Source organism: Neolamprologus multifasciatus, chromosome 23 (assembly GCF_963576455.1).
Source record: "Neolamprologus multifasciatus chromosome 23, fNeoMul1.2, whole genome shotgun sequence".
Classification (NCBI taxonomy): Eukaryota; Metazoa; Chordata; class Actinopteri; order Cichliformes; family Cichlidae; genus Neolamprologus; species Neolamprologus multifasciatus.
This window is the reverse complement of record NC_140460.1, coordinates 9,526,009-9,544,337: the sequence shown is the minus strand read 5'-3', so window position 1 is coordinate 9,544,337 and position 18,329 is coordinate 9,526,009. Positions and strand designations below refer to the sequence as shown.

General features: G+C 40.0%; 2 protein-coding genes across 7 annotated transcripts in view; both read left to right on the top strand.

Moving 5' to 3' along the window:
* Window positions 1–1,654: 1,654 nt before the first annotated feature.
* Window positions 1,655–7,759, top strand: c1qtnf7 (C1q and TNF related 7). The gene is made up of 3 exons (XM_085150968.1): window positions 1,655–2,151; window positions 3,842–4,075; window positions 6,926–7,759. Exons 1-3 carry the CDS (start codon window positions 2,130–2,132, stop codon window positions 7,552–7,554), a joined length of 885 nt encoding a protein of 294 aa, XP_085007094.1. The 5' UTR covers window positions 1,655–2,129; the 3' UTR covers window positions 7,555–7,759.
* Window positions 7,760–11,373: 3,614 nt separating this feature from the next.
* The window catches only part of cc2d2a (coiled-coil and C2 domain containing 2A), a 23,675-nt gene continuing 16,719 nt past the window's right edge, over window positions 11,374–18,329 (top strand). For 3 of the 6 annotated variants that reach the window (XM_085151194.1, XM_085151195.1, XM_085151191.1), the window contains exons 1-16: window positions 11,374–11,558; window positions 11,667–11,748; window positions 11,990–12,043; window positions 12,213–12,293; window positions 12,386–12,536; window positions 13,890–13,987; window positions 14,069–14,170; window positions 14,247–14,327; window positions 14,419–14,601; window positions 14,706–14,862; window positions 14,951–15,087; window positions 15,571–15,702; window positions 17,040–17,249; window positions 17,327–17,433; window positions 17,534–17,674; window positions 18,069–18,225. In XM_085151194.1, coding sequence (XP_085007320.1) covers window positions 12,038–12,043; window positions 12,213–12,293; window positions 12,386–12,536; window positions 13,890–13,987; window positions 14,069–14,170; window positions 14,247–14,327; window positions 14,419–14,601; window positions 14,706–14,862; window positions 14,951–15,087; window positions 15,571–15,702; window positions 17,040–17,249; window positions 17,327–17,433; window positions 17,534–17,674; window positions 18,069–18,225 — 1,743 coding nt within the window. In that variant the 5' untranslated portion in view covers window positions 11,374–11,558; window positions 11,667–11,748; window positions 11,990–12,037. The remainder of the gene's footprint in view (window positions 11,559–11,666; window positions 11,749–11,989; window positions 12,044–12,212; window positions 12,294–12,385; window positions 12,537–13,889; window positions 13,988–14,068; window positions 14,171–14,246; window positions 14,328–14,418; window positions 14,602–14,705; window positions 14,863–14,950; window positions 15,088–15,570; window positions 15,703–17,039; window positions 17,250–17,326; window positions 17,434–17,533; window positions 17,675–18,068; window positions 18,226–18,329) is intronic. The other 3 variants (XM_085151196.1, XM_085151193.1, XM_085151197.1) reach the window with 2 other exon arrangements.

The following is an 18,329-nucleotide window of genomic DNA, read 5'->3' as shown; positions in this document are numbered from 1 at the left end:
TTGTTTTTGGAGGAAAACACGAACACAGTGTACAGTCGAGTCTTAATAGCTTACTTACAACTGGGCTCGTCAGGCACTCTTCTTGGCTGCAGTGGTTGTTATTATATTTACATGCTTCCAGCTCCCGTTTTTGCTCGATGACAGCTCGTACTTTTCCTTTTTCTCCCTCCCTCGCTCACAGACACATAACGTGTATGGCAGTCCATTCTTCCTGCAGCACGGACTACACTGCCTATGATGCTACATTCTTTAGAGCTATACCTGTAGCATTCTGCCTATTAGCTTAGCACAACAACAACAAAAAGGGCTCTCTCACCCAGGAAACACGCAGAGAGAGAGCGGCACCCTGTAACCATGGCAACCGTAACGCTGCCGCCTGAACAACAGAACGTAGCTGTCAAACAAAACCCAAACAGTCCTGACCCGCGACAATATGAAACAGGAAAGTACCGCCGTGTAATCCATTTATTTCAACAAAGTAACTGTATTCTAAATACAACCTTTTTAAACGGTAACTGTAACGGAATACAGTTACTCATATTTTGTATTTGAAATACGTAACGGCGGTACATGTATTCCGTTACTCCCCAACACTGTATGTAGCACAAACACACCAGACCCAGAGAATGCCACCTCAGAAGCTCAAATTACATAAAGGTACAAGCTGCAGAAATAACCTTTGGTAAATATGTGCCATTTGGGTGCAATACAACCCTGAGACCCTCAGAAGAGAACTGTATGCATAAGGGATGTACAAATAAGTCATGAAGTTGATTTGGTACCATATAGATAAAAAATTAATATAAGGTCACCCACTTCCTTTACATAAGCAAAAGCAAGAAGCAATGCAGTCTTGTATGAAATAAACTTCATATCCACAGATCCAGTGGGTTCAAAATGGCCCACAAAGGGCCTCCAGCACCAATATAAGGCAGTAAGTGTTGAAAAGAAAAGAAGATCCCATACCTGGAATCATCCCACAGGGTGCACCCTCCATTCCTTCACCAGGGAACAAGGGTGGCTCTTAGTGACAGAAAATGAGTGAGACAGCTTTAACAAGGGAAGGGAGCATGTGCACATGTCATCACAGGTCATATGCCTCAAAGGTGTAAATACAGGTGCCAGGACACATGGGGACGTGATATCCCATATTATACGTGTTGTACCGAGTGAATCGACTGAAAGGGAACATAGTTAGATAAGTGCTTCTAAATATTTCACAAAACACCATCACAGAACTATTGAAACCCTGCAATCCTACCAGAGCACTGAGGTCTACAAACCAGCTGCTCTCAGACATTCTTAGATCCAGGCTTAAAAGCAGAAGCAACAGAGGCTTTTCAGTAGCAGCTCCTAATATTTGGAACAACTTACCTTTATACATAAGAGCTGCCCAGACTCTCAACCATTTCAAAACACTTTTTAAAACCTACATAATAACAGTAATGAGGGCAAAAGATTTTCTTAGAAACATTTGAAAGATTTCTTATTGAGTCAGTTCTTGATTTTCTGGCTTGATAGTCTTATTTTTGCATTTTATTTTTGATCTTATATTGTTATTTGTATGATGTATGTATTTAGCAGGATTACCATCTGTAAAGCAAATTGCCCTCAACACAGCAACGTGACAAAGAAATAATCCCAGAGGTCCGTCAACACACTCACATGTCGTGCTTGGCGCCATCTAGGGGTAAATGTCAGAAATATAATTAAAACTGAGGTCAACTAGACACAAACGAGTTCTGTCATTTATTAATCTAGAAGATTCAAGTTTCTGACTTTTACACTGGGAGTCTCACTCTAAAAGAGTCTTCATCAATGACATAATGGAGTTTATTCTGTATGCACATACTGGGCTTGCCTGGCTAATGGCTGTTTGCCTTAGGACATTTATGAGGCAGAAAGAAGGGAGTGGATAAAGGGGAAAGAGGGAGGGATGGAGGGAGAGTTGCATTGAAAGGAGTCCTGGCTGCTGCTTGTGCTGCTGTACTGCACAAGCAGCTGATCTCTGCACATAGATGTCTGACAGTAACATGTTCAACAGGGACTCGAATCTTGTGAAAAATGAGAATCTGAGTAGACAGGAGGACGGAGACACTCAAGAGTGAGAAGTTTGACCTGGTTTGGGGATGAACAGCTGCCAAGTGTTGGGTAAGAACATGGATTAAACGTCTCTGTCTACTGGTTTATTATCACAAGATGTTATTTGTTCAGAATATTTATAAAAGTGATGAAAACTTTCTGCTCAAAACTGAGTACTTCTACCCACACATGTATTTTCTAAGCTTGTATAGTCAGATTGCATTGCAATGGAGAAAGAGTTACATGTCTAAAATGTCTTGTGTTTGTTTCACATGCATCTATTTCTGACATCAGAAACACTTTAGTAGCCGTCGGTCAAAGTAGATGAAAACCTATATTTTCAGTAAAGGATTTTTTTTTTTTTTTTTTTTTGGTGCAAAGTCTGCCTCGCTCTACATGTTTACAAGAAGATCAAATGAATGAAAAGAGCTTTTTTAGATCTTCATAGTAAGTAAACATCTCTTAGGGAGCACTATGCAGCAGGAGCTTTTAAATAACGCATATTACTAATGCGGCTTAGAAGGACTGCGGGTTTGGATGTGTTTGCACGCACAACACAGCTGTGTGTGTAAACAGTTGACCACTTCTTTAAAGACAGCATTTTTACTAATGCTGACATCATTGCTGCAGACTGGAGATGGCGGGCGGGGTTTCTCTCTCCCAGGACCTCACATTGGCTCTGTGGCCAGTTCATTACCCTCAAAATCAAAAACATACTACTCTTACAAGAAGGAGGAGAGCAGCCTGCGTGTATGTGTGGTGTCTCCTTCCTGTTTAGCTCATCATGTAGTATGCACCTAATTTGTCTAATGTGCTTGCATGGTGCACTGACAGACAAACCAAATGTGTAAAGGCAAAGAAAAACATGCCGTAATAATTTTTTTTAAAAGGCAGACAAAGGGATTATCATTCTTTGTAGACCTGACACATATGTTCCAACGCCCCCGCTGACCAGAGACAAGCAGCAGATGCAAAACTCACATTCTCACACCCACATGGGCAAATCTGTGTGTGTGTGTGTGTGTGTGTGTGTGTGTAATAATCAAATCTGCGAATCCAAAAGATTTTCACACAGCGGAAGACATTTTCGGTATTTTTCCATATGATTTCTTTGCTGTGGAATGTTTGATGTTGAACATCAGGATGCAGAGAACAGTCGCTCTGGATCACCATTAAGTGTTTTTGCTTTTAATGCCTGCTTTAGGTTCTGTTACAGAAATAGAGGTGTGATCATGTTTCCTACTTTTCTCTCTTACATGAATGTATAACGCCATTGCTTCATGATCGCATTCCCCTGACAGAAATTGTTCTGGGTGTTATGTCATGGCTCGGGAATGTTTTGGCACAAAAAGAGACAAGACTTGGAGCAAACACAAAGATTTCACTTGAGGTCTATCGCATGCAAATCTGTGGCAGGATGAGAACATCGGCGTGTGAAAAGGAATCAGAAGCAATTGCTTCTCATTACAAAAATCACATCTGGCCTCATGCTGCATTTGATCACAAGTTTGATTCACTGACATGCAGTTTCTCTGTCTGACACCCTGACAAGAACTTTTTGAGTGTTTAATGGCACTGAGAAATATAATAGGACCGCTAAGTGTCTGGACTCACGGATTCATTCTTATTGTTCGTTATCTGCCTCTTTTGCCCAAACATCTGCAAACACAAAACTAACTTGAGAGTTGCTCGGAACTTTGTCAGTTAACGTGGAGACACAAACATCTATATTAATGTTCTCTTTTGGCTGTATATACAGGTTTGAAGATGTGGACCTTGATGGGATTTGTCTGTCTGTGGCACTGTGTCTCGGGAGAGTTGTTTGACACCAAGCTTAAAGCCCCACGACTGATCTGCAGTGTTCCTGGGTCACCCGGACTGCCTGGCAAACCAGGTCCCAGCGGGCCCCCGGGAGCAGATGGGAATGTGGGTATCCCAGGAAGAGATGGCAGAGATGGCAGGAAGGGTGAAAAAGGAGAAAAGGGTGACACAGGTATAATATGAAACAGATACAGTATTACTTTATGTCTGCTGATAAAGAAATACTGCCAGTGTGTGCGTGAAGTGAAAAGATGGCACATAGAGAAGATAAAATGATGTGTGTGAAAGTTATTAAATGATCTGTCCTACAGGACTGGAGGCTTAACAATAAAGGGGAAGTCAATGTAAACACACATCAGGTCTCCAACTCCCTCATGAGAATCTGATCATTACAGACAGCACTGTGTGTGAAATGCTAACATATCTAGCTAAGCAACATTTATTGTAATAAAAAACAAGAAAAAAGTGCACCTTTGCCGTCAAGTGTATCAAGTACAGTTAATGCCACAGGTTCTGAGGACCATTTTAGGGAGCCAGCTTATGATTGAGAAAGAAAAATGCACACATGCAATACATTTAATTAGTGCTTGTAATGTGTCTGTCCTTAGGATGGTGGTTTATGTTGCTCAGACTCATTTTCGAATTAGCTTTATAGTTTTTAAACTAGCTTGAGATGGCAAATCCTGGGTGTAAACAGTTTGATTATTTTAAAGCAAATGCTGCATGTGTTGGAAAAATCTTCCATAATGTTATTACAAAATATATGGAAGGGCTGTACCTGTTAGCCTCATCCAACAGAAATATTATCCTAATATCAGCCTGTGAAGTCTCAAATGCCATAAATCTGTCAGGGATAAATAAACGTCATTCACCTGTGTTTTCCATTATGCCTGGAAACAGGAATTCACTTTCAACTGAACATGGAGCCACAAAGTTGACAATGACTATCCATCCTTAAAAGCCAAAGGTAAATCTGTGCTAGATGAAGAGGATAGAAGTAGCTTTGAGTGGATGAGAAAGACAGATTTGTAAAAGGATTTTCTTTAGTGAAAAGTTCTGGTGTTTGTTCTCCTTACTGTGCTGTTTCAGACATCGTTCTTTTAGTTTCGCCTCCATTACAGTGAATTTTAAATCAAACAGTCACTACACAATCAAAGACATGGAACTATTGAAACCCTGCAATCCTGCAATCTTTAGCTGTAATTCAAGAGGTAAAGTGATTATTTTGCGTTGACTATTCATTTTTAAACACACTTCTCATTGTCAGAGGCTCAAAAGTAATTGCACAAACTAACATAATTTTAAAAAATTCAAATGTAAGGATTGTTTTTAATACGTATAAAGTCATACCTTAAGTCTAGAACTCACGTCCTCGCACACATCAGATGCGCTGTAGGCTGTTACTGCACAAGGATCTGAATCAGAATTCATCCTGCTACTTCTATCAGCAGCAACGTCATCAGTGACCTGGGCTTCCTGTTGTTCAGTGTGACAAGTCCTTTGTACCTTGTTGTAAACCCTCTCCTGATTTATGAAAGCATCACCTGATGGTAGCAACTGACAATGACACCTCCTCAAAATTTGTGAAGCTGTCTTTCTTAACCTGGGAAATGATTTTGTCATCATGGACTTTACTTGTCTTCTGTGGTCCTCCAAGCATTCTAGAGACTTGAACAGTGCATTCGTTATTTTTTAACAATGCACCACATTGATTTGCCACCTCTCAAGTTTTTCCTTGACTTTACTCTGTGATAGATTTTAGATGGGTTAGATAGATTTATTTTTGGGCCTCTATTTAAAATAATAATAAAAAAAAGCTGTAGGTACAAATGCAACACTTTGAATCATCTTCAGATATCATCTCTCCTTCATTTATCATGAACAAGTCTTCACTTCAACCACATATTGATTGTTTGACTGTGATGAAATTCAGAGGCATAACTGCTGCACTAACCATATTACCCTGGGCATTCTTTGTTGTTATTCCTGCCAAGAAGGTTATGTGATTGGATCAGGTTTTTTTCGTTTCCTTTTTTTTATTTGGATTACAAAATTATGGATGGATTTGCACAAAACTTTTACCAGTGATGTGGTTTGGCTACACCACTCGTAACTGATTAATACGTAGATCTGCATCCAGGAATTTGGAGCAAAGGACTTGCTGGTACTAGATCTAAATTTATTCACAAACACACAACAATTTGAAGTACGAAAAACTGTGTAACACGGTCTTGGTGTTCTCAACAAAATATCACAAACTAATCCTGATGAATCCTGGTTCATGCACGGTGTTAAGTAAATTCCTTGGTAGCAGTATGCAGCCTTGGTAGTCATGCAATCTCCAGCTGCTTCTGTTAGAAAGCATCCTTGTGGGTTTAGGTGTGTGAATGTGTAGATATATTGCAGTAAACTTTAGGTTTTACATCACAGTAATGCTACCAAATTGGCTTATACTCTATAAGCTGGGTATATCTGAACTTTCCCATGGTTGTCTACAGGCAGATTAGCTTAAATTTCTATTTTTTTTACTTCTTCAGATTGTTCAGAAAGTACAGTTTTAGCATAGGAAAATCTTCCATGATGTTATTACAAAATATTTGTAAGGGCTGTACCTGTTAGCCTCATCCAACAGAAATATTATCCTAATATCAGCCTGTGAAGTCTCAAATGCCATAAATCTGTCGGGGATAAATAAACGTCATTCACCTGTGTTTTCCATTATGCCTGGAAACAGGAATTCACTTTCAACTGAACATGGAGCCACTTATTAAGAAAAGCCCTGCAGAAAAAAAACAAGTGTGTGAATCACAATGTTGCCTGTCTCCAGGGTATTTACTGCGACGGTGGTGCTGACTGAATGCACCGAAGGGTTAATCAAGCCAGTTTGAATGTCAAGTGGCTTTGTTAGAAGGTTGACTTAATCCCTGACAATGACTGGGGAGCTGTGTTTCTGGTTTAACAGTAGTAAAACTGAATCCTTCAATTAGAAACTGATGTTGCAAGCATTGTGTTTTGCTTTCAGGAGTGAAGGGCAGGGTAGGCCCGACAGGTAAACTTGGAGAACGAGGTGACCGCGGCCCTCCAGGCAAACGAGGCCCTACGGGAGAGAACGGAGATGGTGGCTTGCCTGGTCCTCCAGGAGCCGACGGGGAGAAAGGGGAAAAGGGCAAACGAGGCCCGCGGGGCACTGCGGGAACCTGCAAATGTGGCAGCCTCCTGCCTAAATCTGCTTTCTCTGCGGGAATCACCAGCAGCTACCCTGCAGAGAAAACCCCCATTAAGTTCAACAAGATCCTCTTCGATGAAGGCGGACATTACAACCCACAGACGGGCAAGTTCATCTGTGCATACCCAGGCATTTATTATTTCTCCTATGACATTACACTGGCCAACAAACACCTGGCTATCGGTCTGGTGCAGAATGGTCAGTATCGCATCAAAACTTTTGATGCCAATACAGGAAACCATGACGTGGCATCTGGGTCCACCGTCATGTACCTGAATCCAGAAGACGAGGTGTGGATGGAAATCTTCTACCATGACCAGAACGGTTTATTTGCAGATGCTGGCTGGGCTGACAGCCTCTTCTCTGGCTTCCTTATCTATGCGGACAGCAACTACTTTGACACACTAGCAGACGACTACGCATAGAGCCTGAAAAACTCAAGAGAGAAAACCACAAGCTCCTATTCACTGTCACACACACACATATAAAGACTATATTTTTATATTTGTATTGCTAGTTATATTATTAGAATGGAGACTTATCTATTGTTTTAAAAGTATATTATTTGATAAAGTCTTTATATGTTCATGATTTAATTGGAATCAAATAAACATTGTTGAAATGTAATAATGGTTTACATGTTTCCATTTGCAAAAAGAAGTAAAACTGAAACATGTGTGAGACAAAGTTATTGGACAATAGAAAGCTGAAAAGTGAAAACAGGCCAGCCATATGTTTGTTATTGGTGATATTTCCAAAAACAACAGCTGCAGAGGAGAACTTCCTCCTTTCCTTTATAGTGCAAGAAATATTAACACAAAAAGTCTGTGAAGGTTCTCAGTCATCCAGGTCATCGTAGTCAAAGGAAAAGTCCTTTGATTAACACAAAAAACCCCACAAAAAAACAATATGAAACGTAGAGACCATTCTGACGTGGTGGAAATGATGGTACAATCCTGGCTACCTCAGATAGTAACAAAAACCAACTAAAACTATATCCTGGCCCCTAAAGCCAAACAAAAAAAACAGGACAAAAAAAGAAGAAACAATCATGTGAACAAATAAATAAGATACTGAAATAAAAAAAAAAATCAAAGATAAAGTTGTGTACCAGAGCTTGTATTGGTTTTTGTTTTTTTGTTTTACTTAAGCTGGCTGAAAATATGAACAAAGCGTAAGATCAGCGAGATGGTCGTCAACTTCAGAAGAAAAAGGGCAGCAACTGGCCGATGTCTATCCTGGAATGGGATGTTGGAGGAGTGACAAATACCTGGGCGTCCACAACAACAGCAGACCAATCTGAAAGACCAAAGCAGAGGCTGCATACAAGACAGGGATGAGCAGGCTTTATGTCCTCAGCAAGCCAAGATCCTTTAGCGTGTATAGCAAAATCTTAGAGCTTTAAGCCAATCGGTTGTGTCTGTGTGTGAAGTTTAGACAGCATATGTGGAGGAGGAACTGATATGCAAATTTCCTGCTGAATAATACTTTTGCTTGAATTATACTCCCTCTCCCTCTGTTTAAGAAAACTTTGTTCTGAATGGCTGTTCCTTGTAAACTGAGGAAGTCTAAACTTTTGGCTCACAGGAACTGCTTGTACACTGACCTTATTATTTGAAACTTTGACCATGTTTAATGGTCAAAGTTCTCGGAGGAGGCGGACACACTTTTTCTCCTCTCCCTTATCTTCCCTGCTTATGTCCTTGTCTAGTCTCGTGTTGTTGTTTTTTGTATTACTTCCCTGGAACACTCTCTCACAGTCTGTTTCTAAAACCTAAAGAGAATTATGGATTGGATCAACTGGTCCCTAAATGCAATTGACACCCCTTTCTCAACGAGAAGTTTGGGCTTGGGTGAGCCTGAGTGCTGAAGATATCTACCTATTCGGAACCATGGTAACAGGGTTCTGGCTGATTGGAGCTGGCTTGGCCTTGACTTATCGAAGAATTAAGGTAGCGGAGCCGGCTGTTCAAACCCCCACAAGGCTGCCTGCTGGGATTGGAATGATGGGAGAGGCGTGAGTTTCTCAAAATGGGCTCATTGAGTCAGCACAGATAAGATCTTGGAGAGGCTACGGCTGCTGTGAATACTCAGAATAAGATCTCTGACTGCAGACTGGATACATCTCGGAAGGGCTAGCTCGGAATAACATCTCTGGGCGCAAATTGGATGACATCTCGGGGAGGCACACTGCCATGAGTTCTCAGAAGTCGGCTCCTTGAGCACAAGAAATGACAACATCACAGAACGCAAGTATGGCGAAGCTCGCGGCTCTCCAACAGGAGATTGAGAGACCAGTGTTGGACTGTAGAACTGCTTTGAAATTCATATGAGCTGTTCACACTAAAGTAAAAGAAAAATTACCATCATAATCCGGCTACCCCTTCGGCGCCAGCAGTAGGCTCGAGGCTGGAGCTGAACAAAAACTCCCTGATGAATGTGTTTAGACTGTTCCTTCCCATTCCATGCAAGGCCACCTGGGTTGGCTGGAAGACTGTTTACTTAGCCTGGCAGGGCGAAGGACACTGTCTCAGCTGAACTATGGACACTCACACACATACATATACTGATAAGCACTCACTGACGCATCACCCTCCCTACCCCAGGTCCAACGCCACCTCCAACGCTAACTTCCCCTCTGATGTGGACATCGGGTCAGTTGGAGGCGCAGCCGAAAGATTGCAGCAGTCCCAGATCAGATGTACACACTGGAACTCTTTCCCATGTTGCTGTCTGTGTTTATTGTGCTATGGTGTGTTGATATCTGTGCATTCCTGTATTATCCTTCTGTGTTACACATTTCAATGGGTTTTTTTCCTCGCTACCTGGCCTGACCTGTCTCTCCAATGTGATGTTTGTGTATTGTATGTACGGTCGGCAAGGTCTGTCATCTCGGTTGTGGGCAAAAGACCTGCAACTGACAAATAAAGGCTATCTCATCTCTCATCATCTCATCAACATCTGGCTTTGTAACAGTATATATTTTGTCATTTCAGTGGGGTTGATGCCTGGATTTTGACTGGGCCACTGGGCTAGCTTTAGCTGTTGATCAGATGGTATAACATTTGACTCTATAATACAGAAGAATTCATGGTCCACTTGGTGACTACAGTGATCAGACAAGCCAAAGAGGTATGAGGTGTATGTTGTGTTGATTTTTTTGCCAAACATAGTGCTGTGTATTTTGACCAAACATCTCCACTTTGGGCTCATCTGTCCAACTGAAATTGTACCAAAAGTCTTGCCATTTGTTCAGATGTAACATGCAAACGTAAACCATGCTGCCAACCTTTTTTAGAGAGTAGAGGTTTTTCCTGGCTTTCCCCTTCCACATAAAATCCATACTTGTTCTGTCATGGTCCTGAGTCTTCAACACAGTTTTTGTGTTTGTTATGGTCTATGTTTATGTCTTTTGAGATCAGTGTTCCCTAATCTCTCAAACCGGCTGGAGTGGGGTTTTTTTTTCCATTTCTCTGAGAATTTCAAGGTCTGACCTTATGGTGAATTTGCTGGGATGTCCAGTCCCGAGTAGACCTGAGAAGCGTTGTGGTAACACATACCTGAATGCTCCAGACCAGCAAACTGCTAAAACATCTGCTTTAATAGAGGTGCTCAAACTTGCTGATGATCAATTAATCAATAAATCAACAACTGTACTTAGTGTTTCATAGTAGAAATGCATAGACTCCTGTTCAGATGGCTGTAAGCTTTCTTTCTTTATTAGTAAGGGTAAGAAAATAAGCATCACAGGTCCACTTTAGCAGAAATTAAATTTACTGATATACAAATTCCCTAGTATTGTAATGACAATCATTATTGACCAGAAACCAAATAAATGTTAAAAACCCAACAACACAATAAATAATAGTAAGAAAATCCCAACACAAAAATAAAGCAATTGAAAAAATAGACAATAACAAACTTAGTACAGTTTTGTTTTTCACACTACATAAGATAGTGTTATATTTTGATATTATTTGTTCATACTTTTGACATTTTTATGGCAAAATGTTTTTAAAAAACACTTAATTTCACTTTCTTTTTCCTCTTTTTTAATTGGTTTGGCTGTACCCGGCATCCTAAATGTGCACGGTACAAAACAAAAAAACGCATCTGTACCTTCTCGGACTCCGTACTACGCGAGTTCACGCGTCACTAAGCTGTTTGATTGACAGTCAACTAGACGAATGAAATCCAAAACTGCTTATAATCTTAGGTTGCATCGGTCGTCTTCCAAGGTAGGTCGAGACGTAGTTTATACCGTTACTAGGCAGCGATAACGGAATTTGTTTGCTTAATGTTAAATGTTAAATATCTAATAATTGCGGGAAAGGTGCTTATGGATATCTAACTGCAGTAGAGTAGTGGTTTTTTATTTCAAACTGCTTACTATATTACTAAAAAGCATCGTAAATCTGGCGTCCAAAAGGTAACTCTTCTCTCTTTGCTCTGAACCATAAATAATACGCCTGTGAGATGCTAAGCTAAGCTAATTTGTTTCTGTTTTAAAACAATTTCATTTCTGTTTCTGTTGCAGTGATATACGAGAAAAACTGCATAAGAAACGACGAGCTTTCCAAGAAACTCTGGTTAAGAAGAAAAATGAGGACGACGTCCAGGTAAAGTCATAGGCTTGGAAAACTTGGTTATACTTTTATTTATTTATTTTTACTGTGAAGTGACAGCTACCTTGTCAAGTTCCGCCAGCATTAAATGAGCGAGCGTCATTCTTTCCTGACAAGACACAACATGACCCGGAGGAGCCAGGCTCATTTTGAACACACTCAACATCATAAATGCACACAGGAGCACAGATAAGGGAGCTTGTAACGCTTTAGTAAATCTAACTGTACTCGATAGGCTCTGGTTCCTTCTATCAAACTGAGTGAAGAGGACCCACAAACTACAATGGAGGTTGGTGCCCTTAACTAGGTTTTAGCTGCTCATTCCTGCTGGCTGCTGAACACCAACTTCTTCTTACCTTCTTCAGCCTTTCTTCCGGCTTTAGTGCGCTAAATACCAGCTTGGATGCAAGTTTTCATTTTTCTGCTATCCATATAAAGTGTATCTTTGTGTATGCCAGGCGCCTGAAGACGGTGAAGAAGATGAAAGAGAGGCTTTGAAACGCCATTTAAGAGCTGAGAGACAGAAGAGAAAGAAAAGGGTAAAGCTTTTGTTATCCACCTCATTTCTGTGATTCCACTAATGGCACGGTTAAAAATTCTAACAGTTTTGATTGCTTCTGACTTTTATTAGCTGCTTGAACAGTCTTCCCTCCAGAAGTCCCGTGATGCTGATGGTGTCAAGGATGTCACTTCCATCCAGCAGTACAGTGCAGATGAGGGACCGTCTGAGAAAGCGGACGATTCAGTGGTTTTATCGAAATTTCGCACTGGTTCTCAGAAAGGTCTGTGTTTATCTCTTAATCAAATGTACCTCTACTCCTTCATCATACAAGTAATGAGTGATCTGGTAACAACACAAAACATTTGTATTTCATACAAATATAGAAAACTTGTATTTTTTTTTATTTAATACAAAAATAAAACATACAAGTCATAAAATCATAAAATTAAAGTGTCATATAGAGAACAGAAGAATTTAGGGGAAGTTACAAAAATTCTTAAAGGGATTAGAAGGCAAAATCACTGTAAAACATACTTTGAGTCATTGTAAAAAGCCTAAATTGGTGTGATGTGATACCCTGATTTAGGTTTGGTTAAAAACTTTGCAGCTTAGCTTTGCATAGTCTAGAGGCAATTACAACGTGCTATTAGAGATCAGTTCAGTTCACTTTTATTTATATAGTATTGATTCACAGCAACAACCACTTCAAGGTACTTTATTTTGCAAGGTAAAGACACTACAATGTTTGAGAGAGCCCAAACATTTTTAACTGTGAGTGAGAACTCGGTGACGTTGGTAGAGAAGAACACCTTTTTAATAGGAAGAAACCTTTGGATGAAGCCACCATCTGTCACTTGGGAGGTGCAGCGAAAGAGGAGCGGGAAAAAAAGGGAGAGTAGAGACTTCAAACAACTAACAGTACAAACTCTGAGTGAGAGAAAAGCTGATAATATGCAATCGTATCATACAAATGCTTAGTTATTAATAGAAGGAAGTGAGGGCACGTATAAAGAGAGTGAAAGGTAGTTGGCCCAGGTCACATACCTGTGGAGGTATGGCGATGTCTTGGAGAAAGAGCGGTTGTCTTTTTAGCCAGACTTTTTAACACAATTTTAGGGATAAATGAAGAAGAGGTGTACTGTTACCAGTTTTCAAGAACAAGGGTGATGTACAGAACTGTAGTAGGTACAAAGGGTTTAGTTGATAAGCCTTACCATGGAACTATGGGAAAGAAATGTTGAAGCTAGGTTAAGAAGGAAGGTGATGATCAGTGAGCATCAGTATAGCTTCATACTTGGAAAAAGCACTACAGATTCTATGTTTGCTTTGATAATGTTGATGGATATGTATAGAGAAGCTCAAAAGTTGCTGCTTGTGGATCTAGACAAAGCATATGATAGGATGGTAGTGAATCTTTCTACGGTATACGGGTTGGAGACTGTGCCACATGGCCTAGGATTCTTAAAAAGCAAAACTCTTTTACTTGGGTAAAGAACTGAAAATTATGTATGATTTAAATCTGGAAACTCTTAATCAGACACCAGGTAACCAAATCTAAGCAGCATTTAATATCAAAATTTCACAGAAGGTAGTTGATGTTGTTTAAGCGAGCCTTAAACAAAATGTTTCACAGTGCTTTGTGCTCTAGGTCTCACCTCAAGAACTCAGCACACTCAGCATTTAGATGACTTTGTGAAACGACGCTTGGAAGAGAAACTAAAAGCAGCCAGAGTAAATGGAGTTTCTTTTTCTCACACACAACACATGATCTGAGTGAAATTGTTGCTCTATAATCTGTGGCTTGTATTTCAGTCTAAAGGTGAGAGCCTTCAGGATAAGGAGGCCTCTCTCGAGTTTCCCAGTCGTCTCCATAGCCTCAGAGACAGAGACACCGTAACAAGGTTTGACAGAGAGGTGAGCCTCTATCTCACTTTAACTGGGCTCATGTATTGCTTTCCATTGGTGGAAGTTAATTCCTGGTGTTTCACAGGCTGATGCAGACAGAGCTGGAAGACGGGACTCCCCTCCACCCCTCAGCACCAGGGTCAGGTTCAGAGAAGCAGCAAGACAAGTAAGGCATGGATTGAGATTGAAAGCCTGTATACAAAAAGCAGTTGTATAATGAAATTTAATGTATTTATTTTTATTCTTTGCAAATACAGGTAGGGAAAGGCCTGCCGACAGCTGAAGAAGCATTCAATTTCTTCACGTTAAACTTTGACCCCGATCCACCAGATGTGATTGAGACGAGCAGCAGGAGAAGACAAAAACAGAGGAAAACAACAGATGAAGACGAAGAGCATGAAGATGTTGATGAAGATATTCAAGAAGAAAATGAAACCCAGGTAACAGGCCTACCAATATATATATTTTTTTTGTCAAAATTATTTCTTACCTTTTTTCATTTGCATAAGATGGACTAACTGCCTCATCTTCATCCTTCTCTCAGAGTGAAGAAGCTCCTCTTGTACAAACCCAAGAAGATTTATTTGTCATTGACCAGTCACCCCAGGACTTCTTGGAAATAAAGAAAGCCGAGTATGTCGGGTACCAAAAACTTCTTCAGCGACAAAGCGAACTCCTGTTTACACCCAGCTTTCGAACAGGTATATAATATCATGTCTTAAATATTTTAATTCACATCTGCACCTCACTCATATGGGAAAAAAATCTTATAATGCTTAATTTTCATAGTTCCAACCTCCATCAAACTGCCTGAAAACATGAAACCTCGATACCTGGAGGATGAGGGTCTCTATGTAGGGGAAAGGCCTCCCGTATCCCTGACCAATGAGAATATTCTGGAGAATCGGATTTTGAAAATGGAGGAGGTAACATCAGCTAACAAGCCAAAATTTCCAGAGTAATTTTTATGGTATTTTCAATTTAAATTATTTATTTTTTTTATGTCATTGTGTGAAAGAAGTTTTTGATCCCCACACAAAACATGACTTAATAGAAACCCTGGTTAGCAAGCACAACAGTAAGATGTTTCTTATAGTTGGTCACCAGGTTTTCACACATCTCAGGGAAAATATTGACCCACTGGTCTGACCTAAATGTACTGCTCTTGTATTAAAGTTTGTGTATAGCAGTGTAACAGTCTGTGTTGTTCAGGTTTTTGGAATATAGGTTAAGGAGACACATCGCTTTCTCTTGCATTTTGATTAGAATGAAGACCTTCTGGGTTTTTGGTTGACATTCTACCTCTCTCCATTAAAATAAAACTACCATAAGAGACTTTTCATTACTTTGTTTTATTATATTATTATCTGTGTATTTATATCCCTACTGTGTTGTTTTTATTTGCTAAGGGGAAGAAGTGGTTTGGAGATGATGGCAGGATCATCGCTCTGCCTAACCCCATCAAGGAATCATCCACAAGACCCCCCCTTTTCCACATGGAGGAGGCCCTAGACCCTGCGCTACAGACTGTGTATAGGAAGGTCTGACACACACACCCCAATCATTTTGTTCATTTTCATCATCTAAAGCACTGTTTGCATTCCTACACTGAGGGCGTTGCGATGCCCTCTCTTCTTTTCTAACCTCTTTGCCTTTTAGAAAAAAGCAAAAGAGCAGGTTGGCATTCGGTACAAAGAAACAGAGAGGAGGTATGCATTTGTTATTGGAGGACATATCAGTGATGGAGGCCAACACATCTGTGATATGCTATCTTCTCAAAATTTACGGCAACATCAAAACTCCAAACTCCATTTGTAGACATTAAAAGTATTGCAAGCTGTGAAATTACATCTGAAGAAGAGCCAGCATTAAAATTAAACCCTAGCTTTTCAAGGCTTTACTTTTACCCCTTACTTATGATTTTTAAACAAGAAAGAAGAGCATGGCTGTACCTTAACTGTTATTTTATTATTTATTAATCTATCAAATACTTTGATAATTTTTTGAATAATAAAACAACAGTTTTGAAGATCCCTTTAAATTCTCAAGTTAGCTGCTTTGTTTGACAAGCAGTGAAAACAGTTAAATAAGTAATAGTTTCAATAAAAACACTAAAAAACCTTTATTGGACTATTTTTCAGGGTTGTCCTTGTTCCAAGCAAGAAACGGTCATCTTCAGACATGTTTGTCTTTTGTACTGCATTTCCTATCTAGTGATAGGGAATGGATAGGGTAGTGACAGTTGCCAGGGAATGCCAAACATGATTCAATGCACACATACTTCCTACTAGATAGCTGACCGGTTAAAGAGGTGCATCTGAAATTTGTGTTGTCACATACACTTCTGTCAAGTGAAGTCTAGTTAATGGCTGCATGTGTTACACAGAGAAGAGGAGACACTGGTGATAGCTTAACTTGAGTTGAAGCAGCCTCATTACAATAATATCATTTTAACTTATTAATTATTATTGCTTTTATTAAATAATATTAAAAATTAACATTAAAAATAAGTTACAGATACAAAGGGCTTTGAGTTTAAGCACAGTCTTTATCTCTAGGGAAAACAAGTAGTTATCTTCTCATGTTCATATTTATTTATTAAATTCTGGAGACGGGCACAGCTGTCATACGTGTTCATCCAGAAAACACAGTGTTCAGGGTAGTTAAGTTGGGTGTTTATAGCACATTATTTTCATGCATGACTTTGCATTACAGTACTCCCCTGATGGTGCTTTCAATCTTGCCAGCTATTTCATGCTTCCTTTAAACTGGCACATACTTGGAAACACACAGGCAAGGCACAAGTGCCAAGTATAATTCATAGTGGTTTTCATTTCCCAGGATAGTGCATGATGGATTGTGTTATTCTGTCTCCCAGGCGGTGAAGTCCAAGTATGCAAATCTTTACATTGCTGGTGCAGCAGATCCTGAGGGAGACTACCAGCTTGATGTTGATGTCTCTGGGCTGATCTTCTCCCATCACCCACTTTTCAGCCGCGAACACGTCCTGGGCGCCCGCCTAGCTCAGCTGTACGATCAGTACCTAACCAGGCAACGCAATAATCTCACAGGTCACCTCACTGACAAGGTAAAGTGAGCTATGAAAGGGACTCCAGAGTTTATATGCAGCATTCAATGTGTTTAGTGTCTTATTTTCTGCTTTAGTTGAATGGACTAAGGAATGCACTGCGGAATATGCTGGAGAGCCATAGTGGGCTTAACCCCACTCAGGCCTTGCAGCAGAGGATTTCTGAGTATAATCTGGAGGTTAGGTGAGTTCATCCCTTAGCCTCCTACCAAGTCCTTTGTAGCCTAAAAACATGCACTGTAACATTGACTCTTTGAGCAGTAGTGTTTTTCCAAATATTACAGGAATACTCGACATCTCCGAGACAGTGAGCAGGAGAAAGACAGGACTCTCCTGAAAAATATAGTTAAAGTGTGGAAGGAGATTAAAGCCCTGAGAGAGTTCCAGAAGTTTACCAATACACCCTACAAGCTCTACCTCAGAAGGTAACAGCTAAAAGTGACAGAAATTTCAGTGAGGCGGTAACAGTAAAATAATGTGTATATTCTTTATGGGGATGTTTTATGAAACTCCATAAAAATACTAAATGGGGTCTGTTTTGTTTGTCCTATTTTTTTAAAAATTATATTTGTTTATTTATTGTTCCTATGGTCAATTGCTAATGTTAATAATGGCCAGAGTTTTCAAAGTCCCAATCCCTGTGAGCCAAAATCTGAGACTTCCAACACCCTAAATTCTCCCTGATTTAAAATCTGGTATTGTTTTATCACTCATCCCTAATCGATATCAGCTGGATAGAGTAAGATTTGCTCTGTAGAGAGTTCTCCAGATTCTTGTCCCAGTGTCATTAATCTGTTGTGCTGTCTATTGCCTCTTCAGGGAGAATGTGGATCGGGTGTCAGATGAGCAGGACTATGAAGATGAAATCTTGGCAGAGGTTGTAGAATTAGAGGCAGAGACTGAGGAAGAATACCAGAATAAATTAGCTGAGTACAAGAAACGGCTGGAAGAATGGAAACTCTGCAGAAAGAAACAGGTGCCTACATTTTTACCTGTATTCTTCATCTACGTTTCTTTCCCCTGCATACTACACATTTCAATAATTTTTTTTTAATAAGGATCATGCATGCATTAAAAAAA